The sequence below is a fragment of the Oxyura jamaicensis genome, chromosome 11 (assembly GCF_011077185.1).
Source record: "Oxyura jamaicensis isolate SHBP4307 breed ruddy duck chromosome 11, BPBGC_Ojam_1.0, whole genome shotgun sequence".
Lineage (NCBI taxonomy): Eukaryota > Metazoa > Chordata > Aves > Anseriformes > Anatidae > Oxyura > Oxyura jamaicensis.
This window is the reverse complement of record NC_048903.1, coordinates 11,783,275-11,810,969: the sequence shown is the minus strand read 5'-3', so window position 1 is coordinate 11,810,969 and position 27,695 is coordinate 11,783,275. Positions and strand designations below refer to the sequence as shown.

Below are 27,695 nucleotides of genomic sequence, written 5' to 3'. Positions count from 1 at the left end.
ACCAGTTCTGCGGATGTAACTGTTTATGTATAAGCTATTAGCTAGTGTGTCTCTCTACAAACCTAGCTAGACCATCAAGGCTTCACTTGCACAACTAAGTAAACCTCTAGAGAGGAGCCGCATTAGCAAAGGCTGCTACAACACCTCCCAAGAAGGAAGCTGTAACTACAGTTACTTTCCATCCTCAACACAACCATACAAGCCAACTTATTTCTCCTCTTTACAGAAACAGCTCTAGAAAGGTGATCTTAAAACAACAAAAAAATCACAGCATAAAGCAGTCTGGATTCGTGTTTATTGAAGCCAGTAATTAAAGACGTCCTTATTTTGCCAGCACTAGAAAGCAAGATTCCACATGACTGCATACTGCACCTGGTTAAAGCCATACAACTGGACTAAGGTTTGTTTCATACATTTGCAGTCCTAATTGTAAGGTGGAAAAAAAAATCCAACAAAAAAAAACACAAAACCCTTAGTATACAGGACAGTGAACTTTCATTTACAGCATGTATATTGTTAAGTTCATGATGTACAGAGCAGTCACTTTCAACGTAGTTAAATTAAATAAAATATGAAATTCTGTTCTGTTTAAACAGGTTCTTTAAAAGCCAATAAAAAAAGTGCAAACTTAAAATCAAGCAGCATAACCATAGCATTTTTATGGAGGGTCAATCTTTAAACTTTTATATTTGCTTCAAGTTGAATGATTTCATCTTTTGTTTTCTTAGTTTAAACATGAACAGTAGATGCAGTCACTATAATGCATATAAATATATAATAGTTTAAACAGTCTACCATACAAGTGTATCTGCAAATTAAATGACGTTCCACTTGAAAATGTAAAGGCTGTTTGCAATTTGGCCTTTGGTTCCAATGCTTGAAGACACCAGAAGAACAACTGTGCAGCTCACCAAAGTTGACAGACTTTGGCAACCACAGGATGCTACATAACTCTTTCAATAAACTAGGAGCATTCACTTGCAATCAGAAACTGGAAATCTGTTTCTGTTTTGTCAGAAGCATCTTTCTGCAAGGCTGATAGGTTAACATACGTTATCAGTTCTGATTAATTTAAATATATTTAACATTTTTATAAAACCAGAAAGTACTTCAATTGTAAGTTTTAGCTGTATTGCTAGAGAAAGTGCTTACCAGGTTAGATGGCAACAATACAGTTTCAGACTGAGGTTTTCAAACCCTATCCCATTACAATCACACACTTTTCCAATTTTCCTGCCATGCCTTTGATGTTTTAGTTTCTAATCTCAGTTCTCAGTGTCAGAAGGACAGTGTAATTACTTCTGGTGTGGTAACTTGCAACTGGCACCCATTACACCAGGAAGTATATCCACGTAGCCCACCAGCCATCCACATTCTTAGTCTGTTACCTAGACAATTGTATAACTTCAGATCATAGCTTTTATTTTTAAAAAAAAAAAAAGTAAAAAAAAATGTAAAAAAATATTTTCAACAAAAACTGGCACAAATAACATGCTTATGTTAATGGTTGTCAAAGAGGCAAGTAAATACTCTTAGCTTCCTAGATAATGCTTAGACAGAGTTACAAGAACAGCCTCTTGATATAACAGGATTTGAAGTTAACATCCAGTACTGTGTTAGTGGTCAAACTAATTCTGTATATTTAAGTAACAGTATATATTAGGGAAGTTATATCCAGACATCAGATTTAGTACAACAAGTTCATATCAATAAAAAGTAAAACTCTGAATAATTCAAATTGTGGTTTTTCCCTTCAACATTAAGAGCACAGAATATGCTTGGTATTTTTAATTTATGGTAGTGTGTACATGTAAAACAAGCATACCGTATATAAAATCAAAGTGCCATTTCAGTAACCATAGCAGTTTTGTTTGTTTTTATAGAATGATGGTTTTATGTGACCATGGACAGAGCTCCGTTACAGCAACGGGGACAACCACAACCCATCTTTCCAAATGAAATGCTACATAAAAAAAAATACCAAACAAGTTATCAACTATGTTCATCATTTACACATTCGTGCTTTTTAGGTTACCTTCAGATTTGGAGTTGGCTGCACCTGCAGCAGATGTGGTTGGAACAAGGGCCTTGAAAGCTTTTTTTTTTTTAACAACTTCCACAGGTGTAAGGCAGGAATCAATCTTAGCTTAGTAGCTAATATTTACTTACAAAAAGTAAGGAAAAAAAATACCGAGTGTTCTGTAGCACATTTCATTTTGGGAAAATGATACGTCACCCACCATTCTTCATAGGCTAGCCTCTTGGCATAAAAAAGGCAGAAGCTATCAGAAAACAGGACTTAAAATTAAATATAAATTGTCAAACTACCGATTTTAAAATAAAACCAAACAGTGACTGTTTGTACTACAGTGCACAATAAGTTCAAGCACCTTCTAAAGACACGCTGTGCCAGGCACTTGGATCTAAACAAGTTATAGTTTCTCCCTTTGTCAGCTACACCAGCAAGGGCATCCACACTTAGACTTTTTTTTTTTTTTTAAAGTAAAACAAGACTTATAACAAGAATAAATTCCCATGATGCTTAGTGTTTGGCCCGGAATTCTCCAATGTAAAGTAGTCTTTTTAAAACAGTGATTATTTACCCTATGTGAAACACAGGATTTAACAACATTGCTCCTCTCCAGTCAATCCAACATTCTAGTTTCTTACTGACCCAAATCTGTTTCCCCTTTTAGGGCTCCATTCCCTGCCTAGGCTTCTTTCACCTAATTAATTTTCTGTTACACCACCACCACCACCTTTCCAACTATTTAATGCATTTGCAAACATATGAGTAGCCAATTCCAGTAACTCTGAAAGATTTCATTTCTCTTTCTTGCCTTGTGTGCAGTCAGTAGTATTATTTTAGTAAGAATTCTGCATTTTACTTCTCTGTGCTCTTCACAACAGGAAATGCAGCTGCACCTGCTTACCTCAAAAACCAAAAGAACTGCCCTATATAAACTCTAAATGGTTATCTTATACTGAGGGATTTTATATGCAAACTTCCTGAATGTGCACTTTTTACTGGGACAAGGCAATGACATAGTAAGCTCATTTCCCCTGCCCCAAGAACATCTGCCATAGCAGAAAATTCCTGGTCTTATCAGATCAATATACATAGTTATTTGGTCATTTACATATGCAGTTTTAAGCGCTATCAAGCTTCATTCTCTGTTGGAGGAGAGTTTGTTGTTACCATAGAGTCTGGCTTGCGAGTCATCCTATCCAACTCCTCTTGAACATTTGTCAAAACTGTTTTTTGTCCTAAAAAGAAAAAAAGGCAAGGTTAAAGCAATCTCATTTCAATTAAATGTTCTTACTGATGAGTACAACTATTGATAAAATCATTTTTCAATGTCAATATTTCATTTAATTGCTTATTTCCCTACCTACCCAAGAACAGAGCCTGGCTAAATGCAATGCAGTATCTACATAAAAAATGATACACTAAGATTTGATTCACTTTAAGGAGACAAAATGCTGAATTATACAAAAACATAAAGCATCAAAGTATCTGTGACATACTTTAGAGCAGCTGACATTTTAAAAACAACCACATATAGACTTTTCTATAAAAATCAACTGTATACAATTCTATGATTAGTACACGCAGCAAGGAGTTTATTTCAACCCAGATTTTAACCGCAAGCTCTCTGAGGTATGTATGACACCTGCTACAAAAATCACATTTGTTTGGTCATACTTGCTGTGTTTCAGTATTAAACAACTAACTCTTTTATGTCTGCAGACAATGTTTCCCTTAAAAAGGGGGACAAGAATTGCATATTCATTTAATATCTCAGAGCCATCATTTCAAAGGACTTCTTCAACTGAAACCAGACACACTGAAGTATTTCATGGAACAGCGTTTCTTACATTTTTGTATTAGACTCAAAGCTTTTTAACAATTCTCCAACTGAACTACAGTTTAATTCCCTCATTCTGAAAATTATGAACCCACAGACAAATTAATCACTAAAATTGGAACATTATATTCTAATGCTCAAAGCATACAAGCATTTAAGATTAAAAATCTATATTTTTAGACAAAAAGTAGATTACATAACCATGTACAGCTTCCTTACATAGCCAAAGAATTTAACAAGCATCTGTTTTCTAGTTCAAATGTGTGTGAAATATTAGGTGGATTTTTTCCAGGGTACATGCTGAAAACATTAGGAAGGCAAGATCTGACTGTTATAGATTTAAGTGTTTTTTCCAAAGTACAAAGACATAACTAAGTTAAAAGGCTACCTTTAATCACTGTAAAGGTTTTACAATTAAACACTTATCATAAGCCACGGTATTCTTAATAGCATGTATTCAAATCATCAGTAAATAAACAAAATTAAAGACTTAGTAAGTTAACTGTAACATATTCATAATTTATAACACAAAAAACCTCCTTTATAGACTAAGGGCACCTTGAGTCAGGGAAAAAAATCAAAACCCTCTCAGACAAAAGAAGGTCTTAACATAAACTGTGGCATTTTTATGCCAAATGAACTGAATCCTTAATTTTCCAAAACAATACCAAGCAGCTGTCTCCTGCAACTACCTCACATTGGACATGTAAACCATTGCAAAGCTATTCAGTGACATGTAGGTTCATATGCTCCCCTTTACTGCCACCAGAAATGGTCACTTTTCAAAGGAGAAGAAATAAACAGTTGTGATTAAGAAAATGAAAATTTACTCTCCTTTATAAATTAAATTGATACTTGCTCTCACTTTCCCTACAAGAGTATTATCCAGGATGGTAGTGGCCTTAGACAATTAGATCTGTGCTATACAATTGTATGCATTTTCCTTCCCAGAATGGAGTGAGAGCTAAGAACCCTAGTTCTTCAACTTTTGTACATGAAGGGTAAATGCAACCTTAGAATGTGGAAGTACCTTCTTGTATATACAAATAAAACAAGTCCATGAGGAAAAAAAAAAATCCAGCCCAGAACACATCATTTCAAGTTTTTTTGAGTTATCAAGGTTTACACATGGAAACAGACAGTCCAGCAACATAAAAGCATGTTGGACATGTGAAGTTGCACAGCATGGAAACAGACGTGACAGCATTTGAGAGTTCTGTCACGTAAGAGTTGACACTTCATAAACTGATCAGTTAGGCTGACCAGTATGCTGAAATCCATAACGTCTCTGTCAACCTACAATAATCTCAAAATTCCAATCACAAGATACTCATAGCTGTGGGAGAAATGGATGGTTTCCTTAAAGCAAAATATTTTCAGCAGCAACCTTCTGAAAACTTAAGGCTCTTTAAAGAGTTTGGGTTAGGCACTTAAAATCTTCACATAGATCATTTCAGTAAATTTATTCACATAGAAGAGGCTGACGTAAATAAGACTTCCTAATCCCACAAGTCATTTTAAAATACCCTCCTCAACTCCTCCACAAAAGAGCAAGTAATCTTATCACCAGCACCAGGTGCCTTATAAACTCCGTGAGAGCTTTTCAGATGTGAAGGAGTGCTCACCTTCTCACTGCTGTTTAATTATAACATAGTTGAGTATAAGATGTGAGAGCATCAGCTGACAGGGACAAGGCATATTCTCTTGTGAGTGAAAGTCGATTGTTCTGTTTGGAAAGTCAGGGGATGAGTGCGAGCTGCCAGCCTGATACAGCCAAGAAAAGCCAACCACGATCTTGAGATCATTCAGATGTACTTCCAGCAAAGAAAGAGAGATGCTGCAGCAGGCACTACAATGAAATTTATCTGGAGTGCTGCATAAAATTCTAACCATTCACGTTGGAGAAAAATAAGCCAATGATGGCAATTAAGAAGAAACCGGCAGGGAAAAGAGCTCAACTTTTAACAGAAGGCTAGAGAATAAGTTGTGTAATTTAGTCTAACAAAACAAAAAAGTTAAGAAGTGATATGACTGCTGTCTCTAGATGTCTCAGGAGAGGAATAATCTATTTAAATTACAAGTTAATGCTGACAAAAGAAAACTACACATAGCTATTAGTCATCTTTGAAAATTCTTGAAACGCACAGGATGTTCTAGAAGAATGCAAGATGAGAGCCCACTACAGACTAGTTAGTTTTTACTCTAGTATTTTTCCAGAAACTGCAATGATGTTTTAGATGCTTACAAACAGCCTAGTAGCACAACAATAACATGGATCTGTTACCAACAAGCTGTGTCAAGCCAATCAAGATTTCTTTCTATCATAAGGATAACAGCTCCTGTGGAAAAGGAAGAACAGTTGATACCATCCCATACAACCTTCATGTAAATAAAAAAAAAGTAGTCTTGGTATTCCAGAAAAATGAACTACAAATCCATAAAATAACCCACTAATTATCCATATTACTAGTCACTGTTTTTAAACAGCAATCTACCCTGTCCAACTGTTGAATTTATCAGATATGCTGGCAAGCATGCTCAAAGACACTACAAAGAACTCTGAATGACAGGACTGGAGGTAAAAAGTTATTTATATAAACTGTCAAAGCTGTGCATAATAACGGAATGCAAAACAATGATGAAGCAAAAAATAGTGCCTTTGGAAATACTAAGGTCATTTGATACAGACTATCAAACATCCGATTAGGAGGCAGAAATCATATTAAACTTGCTGTGTTGTTGTAACGAATCCTGATTAATATCATACAGACAAAAAATCCTAGCATCACGCTGAGATGTCTGAACAGGAGCACAATACATAACACAGATTAAGTTACCCCTACTTAGGGCTGACAAAGCCTTGTCTGAAGCACTGTATTCATCTCTGAGCAACGAAAGAAACAGATCTGAGTAGGCAGTCCACAGGAGAACAAGTAAGAATTATCAGAGCCACAGATATGCCCTATGAGAAAAGGCTGACAGAAGTCTATTTTTGTGGTCCAGACAGAGTCACAGGACAAATGTTAACAGTTTTTAAATATTCAGAAGACTGCTGCAAAGAAAGATGGGATACACTGATCTCTGTCTCCCTTGAACAAGACAAACAGTGCTGAGATAAAGAGATACTGACTATAAGACAGAAAAAAATAAGAAGTGGAAAGATGGCATTACATCTATTATTTCTAAGCTTGTTTCTTTTCTTTTTTATCAACAGTCAGGAACTTCCTAACTGATTCTGCTTTAAGTAAAGAACATGAATGAATGAAATAACCCCTAACCATTATGTCTAGTCCTACCTCTATAAAAACAGTTAATTTGACAGTGCAGTAATTAAGAGCATGATGCTGCTCTGGATGAAGCAGGGGGTACCTTTCAGTGTTTAAATGAAGAGGGCTCTCTAGCTTCAGACAGAACTTAATAAATGTATTTGTAAAGTAGACAAAATTATATTAATAAAATGAGAATATAACTCAAAAATATTTTATCATTACTTTTTTTAGTAAATAAATTTACTAAGATTTAGGAAACTTAGAAAATTCATTATAAATGGAGGGAAAAACAAAAAATAGACTTACCATATGCCAAATTCTAGCAATTTTTTGAGCTTTCAGAGTCATGTAAAACTCTTCCCAATTAAAAAAAAAAAAAATCCTTTCCTCCTCCGTGGATAGTTTTAGGACCTCTTAATAGTTGCATCCTCACTGTCTAGCATAAATTTTCTTTTTAAATTTCACATAATTTCACAAGTCTGGGATCTGAAGTATATCATCTACCAATAACTTAGTACTGAAATAATTCTGGAAGTAAGCTCCTGAATATAAGTGGTGGTGGGAAGGCCAATACTGAAAAGAAACAGCTAAGTAATCAACAAAGAAATGAATTTCTAATAGTGGGTGGAACAACCATACCCTTTAGAGCACTTAGTTTTCTATATAGTATTGCGATAGTTTCTCTTATTTCTATCTAAAATAGTATAATTGCCCATCAGTAAATATCATACAACACAGTCACACACCCAGAACAAATCCAATCAATCAGTTATCAGTTGTGTTGGATCACAATAAAATACTAGATAATTAACGACTGAATAACCTCAAGCTACCATAACAAGAAATTTGTTTAACCTTGAACTCTGGAGAGATTTCAGTAATTTGACTGGAAACTACAAGCTAAACCCAACAAAACACATTTCTTTCAAGTAGCAGTTGTCAGGAAGGCAAGGAATTCTGATATAAAATATTAGCACCTTTTGAATACAATCAAGAATCAGATGTCATTTATATCCCAGCAGTACAATTTCACTCAGAGAGCTGAGTTACAGCAAGTTTAACAGAAGCCCTGAGTCATGAAGTTGCAGTAATCTAATCTTTTAAGAGACTGCACATTTTGGCATTGTATCATCTGTCAAGCTCTGCCACTTAACTGAACAGCTTAAAAAGCAGACACATTTAGACCAATGAGGACCAAATGAAGTACTGAAAATATGGAAACAGCCTGCAGTAAAAGATGCGATACCTGATTTCTTTGCTGTACTTTGCACTCCTCCAGCACCAGGACTTCCAGGAGAGCCAGTCTTTTTGCTCAAGAGACTGTTAAAGAAACTTGCCAAAACACCTTCACTTGCAGCATTATCTAAACAAAAAACAAACATAAACATGACAGAATAGTTAATGGCAGTTAGTGATAGAAGTTATTTTTTCCATACACATGTAACACTCTTACCAAGTCCATTGTAAGTCCATTTAAAAATAAACCACACACAAATTTTAGAGCAGTCTTTCACAATGCACTGCTTTTCATAAACCGTAAGTTAGAGAGCAATGCCATGATCTGGAATTGGATGAGTAAGTTATCTGTTGTAAGTGAACTATGGTACTAAAGTGCACAATTCAAAACAAATGTTTGTCCTACATACTTCCTTAATGCACAGAGAGGAAAACCCATTCAATAATGCAGAGCTCTATCTTATGAGGAAAGGAACCAGTCAACAATGGGGAATTCCCATCTTAGTGCTGAAGAAGGGGAAGGGGTGCAATTTCCAAGTTATTTCAGGTACGAGAGAAAATAACATTCTGGAGAGGATTTAGTAGAAGAATGGGTTTCATTGTGGATTCCGGAATAAAGCATGTGAAGTATAAACCTGTATGGAGTTTGGAAGCAGACTCCACTCTGATAGTCCAACTGATTCATATAATCAGTGGAACTCTGTCCCACTGCTTGGCAATAACAGAACTGTACTTCAAGTTACACAGATGACAAAGAATAAAACAAAAAAAAAAACCCTGAATCTATGCCATAAATTCATTCTTGTTATTAAATTGACACTATACCATTAGTAAATAAATTCCAAAGTCCTTCTGCAAAAGAGGAGTGTTTCTTCTAAGAGAAACAATACATGAAAAAAAAGTAAAATGATTATTCATATTTTTAATAATACATGAAAAAAAAGGAAAATGCTTATTCATACTTTTAATATTTGGATCTGGCTTCTTAACTGATGTTATTGGTGAGGCACTGGGTACATTGGCGGGTCCAGCTCTGCCTTGAGTTCTTGGGGATCCTGCAGGTCCTCTTGCAGGAGATTCCTTAAAAAAATTCCAAATCACTTAATTAAACGGACTAGTTACATAAAGTAAATGCAACATTGCGTAAAAATTACTTTTTTAACCTTTGTATTGGCACTTAGTGTGCCAATGGAGAAAAAATATATACAAATCAACAATGGCTATTTTGGGCATGTACCTCCACTGAGAGAAAGAATCAGTGTAGGAAATTTTCAGTTCAAAAATTTTTACGTTTCCACAGTGAGTTAGAATGAAGTAATTTTTAAGCAACATCATAAAATATCACTATATTTGAATTTTCCACTGTTTGGAAAGATTATGTATCTGTAATTACGTGTTACATTTATAAAATGAGCTTCTGCATGTTAGAATCATTCCCTTTTCCCTAGAAAGGAACAAAACACCTCCTACTCTTCTCTTGGATCTACTTACTGATGCTCTTGTAGGCGTTGCTGGCTGTTTGGCAAGGAATGACTGCAAAAACAACATATTAAGAATTTTAATTATTTTCCAGAAACTACAAAGTAATAAAATACAGTGAAGCTGACTAACCATTAATTTATTTCATCATTCACTTTTCTGATATTTATAGACTTCCTCTTTGATATTTATATACTTCCAAACTTTACTACTAGAGGAAGTAAAACTAGTTATAAAGAAAAAGCATGCCTCAGTCCTTTTTCTTACACAGCCATTCCAGAACTACAAGCCAGAACCATAGACACTCAAGTCTGCAAACTCTATGATATTTATAATCAACTATATAGAAAGTTGTTATTAGGATGGTTTTGTTGTTGTTGTTGTTGTTGTTTTTAAACAGAGCAGTTATTATAAACGTAAGAAAATAACAAGATACAGCATGGACAAATTTGACACCTTAAAGTCTTTCAAGCCTCCAGCTCTAAGAAAACTGCAATGCTAAGACATGTTTTTCAAGTACTTGTATTTTACAGATCAACCTACGTATGTTGTGAAATTTCAAATGATCTTCTTACTCTTCTCTTTTGGAATATAAATGATTTCTGTTTTGATCATACTTTTAGTTTGCCAAGACGAGTGGTTTTATTTTCTAACCGTATGCATAAAATTATTATTTCACAATCACATTCAAACATGAGAAACTGAGAAGTCGTTATCTTGTAAAGTAAACAAGGAATAGAAAACTGAAGGCATCAACGGAGAATTTCAAGTAAAATCTTATTAGTAAGGATTTTTTTTCATTTTTTTTTTAAATTCTTCCATTTTTACCTGTTGCTTCATAAGAAATACTTGTTCATCTTCTGCTGCCAGCTCTTTATCATGGACTAACTGTTGAAAAAAAATAATTTTATTATTAGAAACAGAAACTGGAATTACTGTAACATTTCCGGCTTGACGATCAACAGCAAAGAAAGATAAGCAAATGTTTAACACTATTTCCTAAAATGTTTTTAACTCCCTTCACACATAATAGTAGCACCGAAGAGGCTGTAATTGAAAAAATATTTTAAGTGAATGGAGTAGACCAGCATGGAAGCCAGCCTGATGGAATTCTCCTCAAAAGGTGAGCACTTGGTAAGTACCCACATTTATCTTTATAAACTTATTCTTTAATCTCGTTAGCATTTCTTCAAATACTTGATACTGTCTTAATCCATAAGGCCCCAGATTCAATCCCTCAACTTCCAAAAGCAGTACACAGACCTTATCAATTTTAATGACTGATGCAATCACAAGTTCCTAAAGGTGTCATGAGTTACACTCAGCTTTCATATAGAGCTTCAATTATCTTCTCCCTTTTCCAAATACTGCCACTTGAGCTAGAAACTTTAAGTAGGAACACTGTAAAATAAATATTACAATGCAGACCAAAATACAATTTAATTTACAATTTTCCTTATTATCAATTTTACACAAACTGCTCCTATGTGCCCATTCTAACAAAATTAACAATATAGGGAATTTACATAGATTATTTTCTGCTCTTGTCCTACAAGAAGAATTGTCATTAATAACGTAATGCTAGTGATGTGCTTTCTTCTTTTACAAGGTTTGTCTTTACATGATAGCCTCAATTACATGTCCGTATGTGTAAACTGCCGAAGCCTTAAAAAAGTGTTCTGTTTTCAAAAAGCATTTTTGCATGGCACATCCAAAAAGGTTCGTGTGAAATTGATATTTTCGGACTGCCTTTGAATCACTAGAGTGAATGACTTCAGCGCTTGCTTGCAGTATCTTAAGCTAGTGGAAAATGAAAGCCTGATGTTTTACACATTTGGGTACAGAAAAAAAAATTAGACTTAGAGTTTTTCAACATTGTACTGCTTGCCTGAATGGCTGTTAATAACTTATTTGTCAGGAGACAGTAGAGGGAAAAGTTCAACCTTTCCTACCTTTCTTACAGGAGGTTTTACAATGAAGTCTTCATATGCATCTTCTGGTTTCACTGTTGTGAAGTTTTCATGTAGAATGGCAATTTTCTTTTCATTGTCCCAACCAGCAGGTCTATAAAAAGAATTGAAGGAAAGCTTTGCCTTTTGAGCCACAGAAAATATGTCTACAGAGACCAATCGTTTACTGCCTGCTACCTGAAAAAGGTGGTCTTAGCCAAGGTCAGCCCTAACTCTCAGCTGAATTCTCAAGTCATATGCACTACACTTACTTAAGCCAAGGCTTCAGAAGATTCACTTAAGATGATTTTGAACATCACAAACCATTCGGGTTTACTTATTTTTCTTTTTCAGAACCAGCCTGTATACTCCAGTTATCTTTTATCCAAAGTAACAAAACCAAAAAGCTGGTGCATACAAAAGATACTTCTGATTTGCTGGAAGTACAACAGGTATGTGCTCAACTCCCTCAAAAGATTTAATCAGTCACTTCAGTTTAAAACAGGACTAAGAATAAATAATGAAAAGAGACATATATCACAGATATGAAAAATGGCTAAAAACAGTAACCCCTAAAAACTCATTTATTTCTTTGAATATTATTTTCAACGGCTAGTTTTGCAATGTGGACCTGCTGCTCATTAGAAAAATAAGAAAACAAAGATACTTGTTTAAAGTACATAAGTTAAATTTAGTATAGTATTTCACATTTAATTTCCAGCTTTAAAACATTATGCACCAAAATAATTCATGTAGATCCTTCATCTACGTGTAGAGTTCAATATGACGAATATGCTTTCAGATTGTTTTTTACAATGAACTTACATAAAAACAGCATCCTTTTCTACCACTAAGGCAGGCGTGGTAAACTGAAAACCGTATGTTTTATGTACAATGTACTTATACAACAGATCAAGGTTCTTTTCCTCCTTAACCGATGTATAAATCAAGGCAGCTCCATCTGATTACTTATTTAAGGAAAAACATGTAAGATATAGGTTTTAAATGACATTAGTAATTTTAAAACAGACGCCTAATGATCACGTATCTACTAGAGCTATATTTGAGAAGTAATTAAAGGCAAAAGCTGTAGCCATTTAGCATTTGGGGAAAAGAAGGGGGGACATATGGAAAAGTTACCTACTCTCCCAGGCTCTTAACTTTGAAAGACTACAAGTTCTGAGGGAAAACAAACAAGTAACAACAGAAGGAAAAAACACACACCTACAACCAAAGAAAACCCCAACCCCACTCAAAAAAGAAAAAAAACACCTTACAAAACACAAGCCAAATCTTTCATAAAAGAAGAAAAGCTCATAATCCCATACGCGACTTCAAAATGTAACTTTATACATCTTCAAACATTTCTAAAACAACAAATACTACTTAATGAATAACTAAATACCAAGCAATTCTGACGTGCAATTTCTCAGATTGATTTTATGTGCAATTCAACACTAAAACAATTTTCTTGCTTCCAGATTTCAGTACATCTCTTTAGAGGAAAGGATACACTGTAAGCAGAATCTACGAATGTGTGACTGAATGAAGTCAAAGTGTTCTTCTCTGTAATCATGTTCCTTCTCTAGTACGCTCACTGCATCACACTGGAAGAAAGGGATAAAAAAAATTCGTTTAATCCCATTTTCCTTAATATTTCCAACACATTTACTCTAATCTTTTTGTTCTAAAATGCCAACAATAAAACAAAAGACAAAGTAATTATCACATAACTAAATAAGGTTATTACCCTTCTGCAAAATTTAGAATAGACACTGATGTCAGAAAGTTACTTTTAAAAGAAATCTAGAATTATTTCAGCCTACCTGTATAAAGCAGGCATTCTAAAGGTTGACTAATTCAACTTCTCCACAGTGGCAAACACAACTACAAACTTACTTTTGTACAAACTACCAGCACAGGAATACCGAGGTTGTGAGTCAGCACATTTTCTCCAAGTGGTAAAGAAACATTTTCATCCTCTTGGCCAGAAGGGCCTCTTCTCTGCGGTGATCCTTGGTAGCCTTCTTCGGGTTCTACATACTCTTGAAACTCCTTTATAACTACAACGATTGAGATACTTGTGAGACAAAACAAAGGAACTAGTTCTTTTTTAAAAAATAATAGTAATAATAATATGACCTAAAATAATTTTATCTATTCCTAACTAGAAACCTCTACAAAATGCAAGCTCAAGCCTGGTTGCCCCTTCAAACACAACTCTCCTCCCCCAGAACTTACAACAAAGTAAATGAAATGTAATTTGGGGCCGTTACAAATCAGCAAAACTAGCTGCACAAGTTATGGTATACACAAACGCACATTCCTCAGTTCAATGCATTTCATTACAGTCGAGTTCCCAAAAGAAAATGTAAATTTAGCTTAGCAACCTAACCTATACTCAGAGCAATTTGCATCTAGTCTTGCAAGAAAGCATGATGAAAAAGTAAATGGGCACAGAAAACACCAAGCTGAAACAGCCACTTGTGCTGTACTAACCTTAGAAACTACTACTTGGTTTAAGTTTCTGTTACTCTATGTTTCTGTTTCAGGAGTCAAATGCTGGAAATATAAAATATGTGCTGCATAAATACATACTCAATGACTTGTAAAAGTTAGCTGAAGAGATTCAATTACATTCTGCAAAACTACCACGGAGTCCAGAGAAAATCAGATGTGTTCTCTGTTTTCATTTTGTGGATGAATGTTCCAATAACAGTAAATACTATCAAACGCTGAAGTGCCTAAGAAATAGTATCACTATTTTGGAGGCACATTGGGACCCACGCATTCCTTTATCGAAGCTGGGCTGCAACTTACTCCCCAAATGTCCGTTTTGAGGATGAAAGCCATAGCCCAAGCAAACCTGCCCCGGCACAGTGCATCCTGAAGGTGCTGCCTCACACCCCAGCCCCACCTGAAGCCGCCTCCTGCCTCAGCCACGGGGAGCGTGCTGCACAGGGGCACACAAAGCTCCACGACCTGCTCCTGTGAAGGCACCTTTATTGCACAGAGTGCCTCCAGAGCTATGGTGAGAGCAGACTGCATGTACAGTAAGGAAAACTCTTGGTAAAACCCTCAAATCTCCGGCATGTTCACAAAGAGACTGTTGTTCGGTACATGCAGCCATGTGACAGGGCCATCCGATACATCTGAGGTTTGGGAACCCGTATAGCCTCAGAAGTTTGTAATGCAGAGCCTGCAATATGAGGTCATCACACCTTTCCAAAATAAGAAACATTTCTGCAGCAGAACGGGATGTGGAAGGAAACACAAAGCAGAAAAAACAATTCTGTTCAAAGCTGCACAATCTACAGTTTTCATCAGAAAGATCAAATTGTGTGATTGTTGGGGGAAACAAGAGAGCTCAAGTCCAGAGCAAAGCTTAAAAAAACCTTTAAATATGGACCTTTACTTCAACCATCAATTCAGTATCTCCCAGGAAACAATTAAAAAACAAAACAAAACCAACCAATGAATCCAGTTACATTTAAAGCTGGGGAGGCAGTGCCTTCTGGTGGAGAAGAAACCACAATGCTTTTTAAGAGATGCTTTCCTCTAGTACTGGTTCACACTCAGCAATTGGAAATGAATTTCCCTTATATGTGCTGGACATTACATGTGCTCACTGACCGCCGCGGAAAGCTGGCACTTAAGGAGAAAAGGATAAAGAAGTTTTCACTTCATTACTCAACCAAGCAGATTGTTCCTAGCTCAGGGTAAGAAAACAAACAGAAATTATTGAAGACGAGTGTATTTCAGCAGTTCACAGAGTACCATTTACATCCCCTGCAATCATTCAGATAAACCTCGTTGCCTTCATCAGCTGTGAGAACATTTGGCAATACTGGTCTCAATTTACTACAACTTTATAATCCAACAATGTTGGCTTGCTTGACTTTGGTAACACCAAAGGAAAAAAAAATGTTTACAAAGGTAGTTTTATAAAACCCCTCACGTTTGGGAAGGAAAAGGCTCCCTGAAAACTGTGGCTGACCCCATGATACAAGCCGTCATTTGGGACATCAGCAGCACCCCCAACACTGAGGCTCTCGGCTCTTCCCTCACGGCCCAACACCACCTTCACCGTCCCACAGCAGCCACCAGCAAGGCTGTGCCTCTCTCTTCCTGCAGAGCCACGCACGAGGGAACAAACCCGCTCCGTGGAGGCGACTGCTGCTGTGCTGGCAGCAAGGCAGCGGGCTGGCAGTCATCCCTCACCGGCGGCTGGAATTGCTACAGAATACACACCCAGCTCCACTTAGCAAGGGCATCTGCTGAGCACGTACAGCTGAAAGCAGGAAAAAACAGTACTGCGAAGCTCAAGCTACGGGATCTTGCTTCCGTGCTCAACTCCTTCAAGTGGTTCACATGCCAGTTAGCGACAGACTCTCAAACAACTTTTCAGAACTCGCATTCAATCCGAAGTCCCATTCAACATTTAGCCTGGTTAAAGCCAAGTAAACCTGCATCACAGGTGCTATCGGACTACCTCTCATCAATGATTTCTAGGGGAAATACAAGATCATTTCTGCTACAGCGTATCTCTGCCTCACAGACATTTAGTACTTTTTCTCTTTACCTCCCATTACTGTTACTTCCTCATTTGGTCTCCACTCTGAGACTTTTAATGGACATGAAGTTCATCATGCACCCAAACAGATCACATAAACCCTTGGTTCCTCCCTTCTTCAAAGGGAGCTATATTTTCTCCTCCACATAATCCACATGAGCTTTAGCTTAACAACTCCTTCAGCTGCATTTAAAACACAAAAAAAGCACAAAAAACTAATTCAGCCTGAGCAGGGGACACTATTTAACTCTCAGAAAAATGTTATTGTGTTTCAAGCCTTTAGCTTTGAATACAAGTATCTTGAATAACGTAATAGCCATTTTACAAGTATATTTCATTTCTGCACTTCTTAATTTTTGTTAGTGGTTTTTCTGCTGGGCTGACGCAAGTATGGAAGCAAAACATAGACCTTCCCTTAAATAATTTAATGTCTTGTTTAAGCAGTGATTTATCAGAATTAGAATATGAATTAAGTTAGAACATTGGAATTGACATAATTTAAATCCACACTAGCAAAGCTTTTAGCAAAGCATTTCCGCAGAGCAGTTCAATGACAGGACTGTGTGCAGACAAGTTCTTTGTACACATAAAATAATTCAGGAAGAAACAGCTTCTTTCAAGGTGGCCTGTTACTTCCATACAGGTGTCCTGTCTCCCATTCTGGAAGCTCTCTAACACAAAGGAAAGGCTTCCCATCAACCAGACGGAGCCCAGCATCATCCACCCAGCAAAGCCAGGAGTCAGTATCACGAGGTACCGAACACTTATCGCAAGATACCGACTCGTGCAAACACAAGACAAAAGGCTGGGTGGAGAAAGGCCACAAAAACCTTGAAAGCAAAGACAAGCAGTCCAAAGGTCAACTCTGTTAGGAGTGGTGAGCTAACAAAAGGTTTTCTGGAAGCCGGTAATAACATCCTGGCAATGGACAAAGAACCTAGCAACACTTCACATGGATACTTGAAAATGTTTCCCTGCAGTCAACAAGAACTACTGATTACTTCAACTGAGGAGCGCAATAGCTAGTGGGAGTGCTGCAGACATTCAGCTCGGTCCACGTGCCCGATTTAAGTCTAGAATCAAACATAAGAACATACAGTCATGTATGCTGAAATCAAGAAACATATACATGCCTCCATGTAGTGTTATGCTGCACTGGGGCTTTACTGGCACAAATTCAACACATCTCTTCACTCTGCACCCTGTCCCTGTGCTTTGATTGCCTGCCTTACAGCTGTGCTTCATCATCCCTTTTTTTTCATATTGGGCTATTGCCACACAGTGGATTCTCCACTTTTTAAGTATCAGCATATCTCAGAAAGCACAGGCAGGAGAATTTTATTAAGGAAAACTTGGGTGACATAGACTTTTTTGAGGACTATAGTTACAAAGCGTTCTTCAGGCACGTGTGCATTATAGTTATGCTAATTATTAGTTATGCTAATATGGCCACAACTATAACCAGGATTTCTTGGGCACAATTTGCTGTTAAGAGAATTACAAGTTATGGTGGCCAAAGTTTTGAGCACACATCTGGCCTTTAAGTTCTGCAAGAAGTTAAAAGACATTCACTGGAGATGATACAACCGTCCTGCACCGTGACTACAAAAAGAAGCAGGAGGGAATTTGGGGAGAGAAGACATTTAGGCGGCCCCTGTTCTACCTTCGTGATATTGGACTGAAATTCACCGCTCAGCCATATGGTGGCAACAGAGTCCTACAAGTGTGTACAATCCCAGAATTTCCTTTTCCCTCAACTCTATTAAAGAGCACGAATTTCTAAGGTCCTTCCAGTTCTAATCTCCAAGACAGCACTACTGGAATGCCTTCTGAGATCTCCAAACACGGTGCCAAAGCTTTGCCACAACTCTAACTGGCTCCTCCACACAGGGCATTCGTAGAGAAGACTGAAAACATTTTTTCTCTTCAAAATTCAACTTCAAATGCACAAAGAACTCCAGATTTATTTTGATTGCCATAAAGTTTCATGTGACTCTTAAAAATGAAAATCAGGTTAGCTGCTGTATTTTGAGACCAGAACTGCCTTTCTCCCATTCCCCCCAAAATAATGCTTTTTCCCTTAAAAAAAAAAAAAAAAAAAAAAGTATTTGTTTTGTTTTTAATATAGCCTGATGATCAAACCCCAGATGGTTTCAATCATTAAGTATATACTTTAACTAGCATGCTGTAGGCAGAACCCTTTTGGGAAAGCAGTATTTAACATTCAGAAAGGAGATCAGCTATACAAATACATCTGAATGCCCACATGCCAAAGGGATTACACTGCTCCCTGAAGTGAATCTAAGAAGCTACTAGACAGTATTTGCAAGGTTTAAACACTCCAGTGCAGCCTGCAACCAACTCTAAAGGAAAAAAAAAAAAAAAAAAGAAAAAGAAAAAGGCAACCACCACCCATAACCAGCCTGAATCTATAATTGAGTTGAAAAAGGAGCATGTTGCTAAGGACTTACCACTGAAGGAATTTACTTTGGAGTAATTTAATATGGATATAGAAAAAAAAAAAACTCCCTAAAAACTCTCAAAACTATTTCAGAAAAGAAAAGCTGCAGAAAATAATACTGCAGCAGTGACTGCATGCTAGTGCCAAATTCTTTCCTGCCACTGACATGCCAGGAAAGAAGCCTAATTTATACAACATTCCTAGTGTCACAGGGTAGGAACAGCAAGAGTGAGATGTACCCGGATCGTGGTCTGAGGCACATGAAAAGCAAGGGCAACAAGACCTACCGGAAGACAAGGACGGTAGGGAATGAGACCTGGCTGGGCTACCACAGTAAAGCAACGCACTCACTTTGCTACTGAACTTTGTCACTACTTTTAAAATTGTGATTCTATACAGCCAGCTTAAGAAATGACCTTTTTAAAAATTAAATCATCAAAATCTCATTTTTGCCAGGAATATAGAAAATTAATTCACCTGAAATTTTGTCAGCACAGCAAAACCATGAGAGTTCTTTTAAAGCCTAATAGTCTATTCAAATCTGAGTTATCATCATAATTTCAAAGCAATTCTTACCCAGCTCACTCTTGAAACAATAATTTGAAGAAATTTATCATTACAAAAGAAAGTGGCAGAAGCTAGTTAAAAAAAAAAAAAAAAAAGGAGAGGGGCAAGAATGTAGGGTTGCACACTTACACTTCTGTTCCATGTCTCTCATCTCCTCAGGAGGAATTTTCAGCTTATCAATATGTTCTTGCAAGACACTGGCCCATTTCTGTAAAGACTCCATAACAGTCCACGGTCTAGACATATCTGCAACAAAGACTACTATGGTGTCTTGCAGGGATTCTGCAGAAACAGCGAACTTCAACAGCCCTTTATGGTATAAGTCTCCATCCAGAATCCAAACGTTACAGCGCGTATGATCTGAAAAGAAAAGGCATAATTGAAGCTCAGTTGATGCCAACTCGTTGCTTTTCTAGTCTGAAAGCAAACGGGAGCATGCATCAGTGTTAAATCAAAGACCAGAGCCCAGCTAGCAGCAAATCTTGATGGTTTACCTTTTAACACAGGTTCATATATAAATGCCCAAATTAGTTGGCAGATGCTTTCATTTAAGAGGACTTTTCTTGGTTCAGAATCTTTTTAACAGGTAATTTCTGTTCTTCGGCTTTTCTTAATGACAGCTGACCAACAGTTTCTAGATACTGCACAGCCATCCTCAATTTAAACAGGGATCTTACAAGTAAATCAAGGATACACATAACACAAATGTAACTCCAAGTTCCAAAGGGAGTTACAGTATAGCTGAGCTCAGCTGGGAAGCCCTAAGGGTCCCTCAGACACCATGTTAACGTACTGAAGACATCTTACAACAGAAATAAGCTGCAAACAAGATACAAGCAATAAGCAGCTTTGGTTTCTAGCACAGAAGTAGGAGGAGCCAAACACAGGATAAACATAAAGCCTACCTAACTTTAAAGCTGTGCTATATGCTCCTAATTCACAGTGACTTAACATTGGCTTCTACTTACAGCGTCTTTGTAGAATTAGTACTAGACAGAAGATTTGGTTTTCAGTCTTTGTGTTTCTCCCCACAGCATTTTGATAGTGACTGAAGAGTTTTTGTTGAAATGAGAGGGGAAATAATCAGCTGAAACAGACAGCTGGCATGAGCATTTTTGACCCAACCATGAACTTTGGCAATAAAAGAAAAAAAAATGAAAATGGAGCATCATCTAGGAACAATGCTTCAGGCGCTCTGGATAAACAATTCTACTCGAATTTAAAAAAAAAAATGAATAATTATATTATCCTCAGAAGCTTTCTCCTTAAAAAAAAAAAAAACAACTCCCTTTGTTTCTATCCACTAGACTCATCCTATTATCTCTTCCAAAATACTCTCCATTCTCTTACAGTTGTCCAGAGAGAACAATGGGTCTCCACAAGTATTACAGATGAGAGGTGAATTATGAAATATTATGCACTAGATCAGCAAACCAGTCACTGTAGAGTACAGATTTTCAAAATTGCTGCAGGGCTTGCAGGGTTGCTTTTTTCCTCCAATTTGTTGCCCCCTGTATTTCCCTGTCACGTGCTCCAAACCTCTCAACTTCACACATTACACCCTGTCTCTGTGGCTGTCCTAACTTAAGGATCAGATCATAACATAAGAATTCATCAGAATCAAAACCACTATCTCTAGAAAATGGCAAGAACTTGACTAAAGAGATTGGAAGGAGAAATGAACACAGAAATACACATACAACCCTTGCTAGTAAGGTCTTCAACAACATCACTGAGCAGCCCAGATTACATCGAGATGCTGTACACGGGCAGTCTTCCTTTAGCATCTCTGTTACGCTCCTATGTAAGTACTGCTAGAGTATCCTAAGTTAGTCAAACATCAGTCATCACCAAATAGGCCAAAAATTACGTTTTTAACTTAAATATCTTACTTCTGATCGTGCACTTCAATGCTATTGTTTGCAGTACACAGTTCAAAGTATTATTGTGTACTTGAGAAATACACCATTCAGCAAAATAATTTTCCCCTTTCTCCTCCCCCCCACAGCAGCAGACCACCTCACTGATACCAGCAAGGATTCTCACAGCACTGGACACACGAACTGGAAGCTGTTGGAAGGCTTCTAAGGACTGAAGGTAAGTCTAGTAAAAGTTTGGAAAAGAAGAAGCAAGTCTAGAACACAAAGTGAGCACGAACACAACGGTACGTTAAACATCTGTGCAGGACTTTTACCCCTGCAGCCCTTTGTGCATTCCCAGAAGCAAAAATCTACCAGTGGACAACAACTCCTTGGGCTTTCCATGAGCTACAGGTTATTAATAGACATTTGACAGCACAATTCCTTCTTGAAGCAAATATGCTAAGTTTTAAAGAACTAACATAAGTCTATCTGCAATCTATGAAAATTTACAGCTCTCAGTAGCCCTGTCATAGCTTCTCCTGTTGTGTGAGTCACAGGAAAGACTTCCACATCTTAGTAAGCAACAGAAATTAACAAACCCCTTAATTCACTGATATTAAGTCACTTCTTTAAGCCAGATTCTAAAGGTTACAAAGGTTTTGTTTACTAAACACCTTTGTCCAATTTAGGGGCTTAGTTTCTACTTAATATCTAGAATAGAGTGGAACTAGAACACACAGCAGAATTACCGCTCAGATGAAATCCATCTGCCAGGGTGACTGCAAGCCTGAAGCCTAACACTCACAGTACACAATGGTTGCTTTTTTGATTGTCTGGTAAAGACAGCTTCATAGGAAAATGAAAGGTTTCCTCCTTTCTTACAAGGAAAGGCAGCCATCGGGTATGGATTGGTATTTACATTTACTATGAATATTAAACACTTCAAAAAATACAGTACTGCTTGTTCACAATTTGGCAAGGACTTGATGGCAAATTCAACTTTGTCAGCACCGCGCCAAGCTCCCAGTTAGTCATACGATGCAAATGTTAACTGGACCTTTCGTAATGCCTATGACATGAAATACCGAAACAAAGCAAACAATTATCAGATCCTGTTGGAATAACAGGTGTTGCTAACTAAATACTATTAAAATAGCTGCCAAGATTACATTTTAAATCCTGTCAATACCTTATCCCTTGAGCCCTGAAAAGCATTTTCCATCTCTGATGAATTTTGCTGTAGATGGTTGATTCTGTGAACTGCAATTACATCTTCTGTATTTATTCAAAATGTAGCAGTGGTAATTAGATATCATATCCCTTATCCAAGCCGTAAAGAAAAGCAAAATGGTGAAAAAATCATTTTCAAGAGAATAACTTTAGAGATGTTGACAAAAAAACGTCTCCCATTAGAAACTAGTGTACCATCAACACTTGGCTCACTCCAGAACAACCAGTTCAACTGGAACATGTGCATGGTGTGACTGAGGCCAGTCCAAACCTGAGGCAAAGAAACAAGACTACTTGATTTTCTTACAAGGAGGAGCACCACAACAGAATGGCTGTACCTCACCTGCACGTTTGGTACAGCCAGAGCCAACTGTATTGCATTTGTAATCTGAGGCAGTCCAACCCAAAAACCTCCATGGTGTTTATAATTGCCTCCTAGCCCATAACTCACTGCTACCAAACCAGCCACCTCAACAGTTGATACAGTTTGCCTCACTCTCCTGCTGTACATCCTCACTTTAACTCTAACCATAGGACACTCTGAAAGCTACTCTAGAAAAACATATCCTATAACAAAATTATGCAGAGTCCCCCTTTATATCCTACCAATTAAGACTCTCAGCTCTCAAAAGCAAACACAGACAAGACATCTGCTCACCATAAAGTAAGGCAAAAAATTCAGACTTACCACATCCCTGGGAAATTCCACTAACAGAGTAATCTAGGGCCTGCGCTCCAAGGTTATTAAATGTTCAAAGTTAATTCTACAGTTAGCGCTCTAGAGTGCTTTCATCCAGATCAACTAAGTTGTCATGTATGTAGAAGCCATATGCTCCAAAGATATTGTACCTGAGGCTAATGATCTAGGAGAATCCTCTCTCTCTCACGATTGCTTGTCAGGCGTCCCCGAGCCTCTTCTTGAACAAATGCCTTAGCCTAGGCACAACTGGGGATAGTACCCTAAGGAGAAGATTTTTCAGGCAGAGATTCAGTAGTGGACTTACTCTAAGTTATCCTGAGACCTAGGGACCAAAGTAGTGCATGTTACATTGAACAACTAACATCTGACAGAAACAGAACTGAACCAGCTAATTACCAAGGTAGTGGTGACATGCATCTTGGCATCCAGGCAAGCTGTGAGGCACTGCCAAGAAACGGGCAGTGACAGTGAAAACAGGAAGTCAGCGGACACCTGTATCAGGCACAGAGGTCCTTAAAAAAAAAAGTATTTTTTATAAACTTATTTAACTTTTCTTAGATTTGTTTAACTTTTCATAGTGGAAAAGACAAAAAGCAAACTAAATTAGGTATCCTGTGTGACCCAGCATGAAGTAGTAACTCTACGACTCTATTTTAAGTGTAGGACGAAGGAGGAGCCAGATTCAAATATCCTTTAATGACGGAGACAGGAAAAGGAGGGGGAGAGGTAGAAAAAAGAAGCAACACAGAAGATTTCCCTTAGGCCTTCCAAATGAAGTTGATAATAACTTGGCACTATGACCAAACTATTTTCGCCGGAAAGAATAAACTCATCTGAAATTAAGAGAAAAAAGGTAAAAAGCAAAGAAGTCTTCCAGTATCTGGAAAAGAAGCTGACAAGATCTTGACTCCACTACTCCACTAGTTTCATCTACCAGGGTTGGATTGACACCCATGGAAATCCTCATGGTTTGCTGGTCTCAAACAGACTGGGGTATAGTAAAAAGCAGATACCCTCAAAAATGGGTATGTGATAGTAAGCTCCTGAATACCTATCTTCATTTTTTTATGACTTCCAAGAACTGTGGGACGGTTATAAAGGCTTGTTCCCACATCTATGTCTGACCACACACACACCTAAAGCATGCAACAAGTTTAAAGAACCCAAGTGTGTCCTAGAGAAGTCAGCATTAGCTCTGCCTGCCAGGAGGTCCTGACCTACTTTGCTATTTATTTTGCTTGCTGAAGACACCAATGAGACAAAAAGGAAAGAGGTAGATATTATTAGATCCTAACACAATCATGAAAGGGATGCGCAAAGACCTGAATTCTGCTAACTGCTGAACTAAAAGGTTTCATTTTTTCCTGCTACTGGTACCAGAGTTCTTATGACAAGCTTCTCCTAATCACCTCAAATACTTATCACTTACAGATACTCACAAACAGACCCAAAATAGTTCCAGAGTGGAGACATACTTGAGGTTTAATAGCACCAGTAAGAATAGCACACCCGGCAATCGCCTGCTTACAATAGCAAGAAGCTTGATGTCACAAGCTATCCTAACACCCCCACCAGTACGCTTTTCACCCTGAACTATTGACGCAGTACTAAAGAAAATTATACACTGGGAGAAAGCACTTACAGTAAGAACCTCAAAAAGTGAAGAATGGCCTCAACACTGAAAATTATACCACAAAGGATTTTTAGGAACTGCAAGATCAGGTGGCCACTGAAGACACAGGCAATGTACTCATGTACTAATGGTGCCTAACTTAGTATTTGAAGACAGTTTATTACCGCAGGAGCACAGGACCAATCTCCATAACAACCAGACACATATGGTACTTAATCACTTATGCAGTACATTTCCATTTCCAAAATACCATTCTACGATCTACCCAGTTCATCTTTCTCCAGGAAAGATGGATGAACCACCATCATTGCTTTCCTCTTCAGCACTGGAAAATCAGAAGCTCACAAGTTGGAAGACCATCATTCCAAGTTTTGGAGGAAGGAAACTAACGTGAAGAGGTCCAGCATTTTGCCCAAAAGGAAATAAGCAGAAGAAGATTTAGGAGTGAGGATAATTAGCTCACTGTTCATTTCTTCCTGTCCCTAACATTCCTAACAATATCCTAACAGTATTCTTGTTGTTAGACCTGCTTGTATCAGTCTCTTGCCTCCCATCTACTAGAAAAGACCTATCATTAACAGCAACAAGAAATACTAGAGACAAAGAGACAAGCTCCGTTCTGAGAAAATAAAATCCTAATTCTGACTTTACATTCTATTCTTCACTCATTCAGTTCTAACAAAATGACACAGTTACAATTAACCAAAATGCCACTCCTTGTCCCTTCAAGAAAACAACAACAAAAAAACAACCAAAGTTCTGACGATCTATCACTTCTTACCTATAATTATAAAGCAGTTGTATGAAATGACAACGTATCTACTAGTAAGTTAACATCAGGAAATGCATCTACCCTAAAAGTAGATGGTTCCTGAGCTGTATCAACAGCTCAAGTGTACTTTCGCCTGTTGCATAGGGGAAGTGTGAAACGGGCAAAAAGGAGAAATTAGTCCAAACATAAAATGCATTTCATTTACGAAAATGATATCGTTCATAAAGCATATCCAATAATGCTGGAACTAGGTACTTGGGCATAACCCAAAATACACTGATGAAACCAGAACTATAAAAATGCAGGTCAGCTATTATTGTAAAAAAGATTACATACAAAATAAGCTTACCATCCCTGTCTTCATCATGAATATTTAGATATAAGTATTCCAGTCCTCTTCCTTTTTTGCCATGCTCTGCTCCTTGTATTTTAGCCATAAGTGTGGTTTTACCCGAACCATCATCACCTGCCAGTAAGTTTGTACAGGAAAAGAAGAAAAAAAAAAGACAATTTCAGAATTAACTTTAACTTTGTAAAAAAGACTTTCAAAACACGCTTAGGAAATCAGAAGTGTTCTTGTATAGTTTTGGACCACACTTCCTATATTCTTTTAAGCATTCTAGTGGAATCCAACAGCTTATACCACAACAACAAGAAAGAAGCACTTCATTGTTCAGCGTTACATTCCATTTATTTAAATATATCTTATAAAACTAAACCAGAAAGAAAATAAATCCACCAGCCTGAAGACAAGAATGCCATATATCATATTACATAAGCTGATTTTAACAAAATGACGTGTCAATTTGTTCCCATCATTGTTTTCAATGTGCCTTGCTTCTACCAAAAGAAGAAAACTCTCACGCTTGCATGTACTACTTACCAAAAACAAGAATATTTTTGCCTGAGGGCAATTTAGATCTTGACCGGGTAGAAACTTCACTCAGTATCGAAGACCTAGAAAAAGAACATCATCCTCGTTATGCTGACAGGCACACACTGCACACAGGCACCAGCACGCACCGCTTGTCTGACAGCGCTGATGAGCTCAGCAGATCTACGCAGACCAATCCAGTCACATTCGTTCTATTTACAAACTGGGCTTGTTGCGGGTAGATATTTGAGTTCATTTCAATAAAAAGCCTCCCCAGAAGCGTGCCACCTTTTTGAGGAAAGTTTTTATGACGCCTAGAGCACGGGCACTGACGCCTCCTGAAGCTGCTCTCCCGCAGAAGAGCTCACGTTACTGCACAGTATTACTTCCCAGCTGATGACTAACTCTTCCCACAATCCATTACTGCATTTCACACGCGTTTCTTTTTCTGTTTAAACAGATAACTAACTGAAAAGCAACACGGCGAGTCCCCCAGGCCCCATCCCGCCACCCCCCGTGCGCCACGACCCAACCCCCGGCTCTGCCCCCATCCCCGCCGGCCCCGTTCTCCCACCGGGCCGGGAAGCTCCTGTCAGCGGGCTGCGGGCTCCACTCCGCCACGTATGGGCCTCGGGGCTCCGCCACAGCCGGGGCTCGGGGCTCGGGGCTCCCGCCCGCCGCAGGAGGGCCGGGGCGGCGCCGCGGGGTAGGGGGACCCCGCCGTGACAGGCACGGGACGCCCAGCCGGCAGAGCATGAAGGACGCGTGTGTGCCCCCCTCCCTCACCATAGGTCACCCGGGGGCTCACCACAGGTTCTGCCCTTCCTCCTCCTCGCTAGGCAGCTCGGCGCCGCCAGGCCCGTCCGGCCCCAGCAGCTTCTTCTCCACCAGCACCGGCGCCATCTTGCGAGCCGCAGCCACAAAGAGTGACCTCAGCCGGGCGCGCCGAGGACCCCGCTCCTCCCTCTCCCCGGCCCGCCCGCTGCTGCTGCTGCTGCCGCCGCCCAGTGCCGCCGCCGCCGGCCCCCGATCCCCGCTCCCGACTGCGCCCTGCCCGACCCGGCGCTGCCCCTCGCGGCCGCGCAACCGCCCGCAGCCGCGGCCGCGTCGCGATCAGGCGGCGCCGGGGCAGCCCCGGCAGCGCCTCCGCCCTGGGCGGTGCCTCCCGCGGCGGGGGGCGGCCTTCGGCAGCGCCCTCTGGTGCCGGAGGATGAGGGGAGA

General features: G+C 38.5%; 1 protein-coding gene across 1 annotated transcript; it reads right to left on the bottom strand.

Annotated features, from left to right (window-relative positions):
• Positions 1 to 273: 273 nt before the first annotated feature.
• On the bottom strand, positions 274 to 27,535 carry DYNC1LI2 (dynein cytoplasmic 1 light intermediate chain 2). The gene is made up of 13 exons (XM_035336693.1): positions 27,283 to 27,535; positions 26,484 to 26,557; positions 25,950 to 26,066; positions 19,533 to 19,763; positions 13,702 to 13,865; positions 13,316 to 13,409; positions 12,628 to 12,763; positions 11,806 to 11,917; positions 10,682 to 10,741; positions 9,866 to 9,907; positions 9,337 to 9,454; positions 8,385 to 8,501; positions 274 to 3,267 (listed from the first exon to the last, which is right to left on the bottom strand). The coding sequence occupies exons 1-13, from the start codon at positions 27,375 to 27,377 to the stop codon at positions 3,161 to 3,163; spliced, it is 1,467 nt and encodes a 488-aa protein (XP_035192584.1). The 5' UTR covers positions 27,378 to 27,535; the 3' UTR covers positions 274 to 3,160.
• Positions 27,536 to 27,695: the final 160 nt, after the last annotated feature.

What these genes read in the sequence shown, in the direction of transcription:
- DYNC1LI2 (XM_035336693.1), bottom strand. Translation starts at nt 27,377, where the DNA reads ATGGCGCCGGTGCTGGTGGAGAAGAAGCTGCTGGGGCCGGACGGGCCT. An exon ending in TATTTCTTATGAAGCAACAG is followed by an intron (nt 9,908 to 10,681) that starts GTAAAAATGGAA and finishes TTGTTTTTGCAG; the next exon opens with TCATTCCTTGCCAAACAGCC. An exon ending in CAACGCCTACAAGAGCATCA is followed by an intron (nt 9,455 to 9,865) that starts GTAAGTAGATCC and finishes AATTTTTTTAAG; the next exon opens with GAATCTCCTGCAAGAGGACC.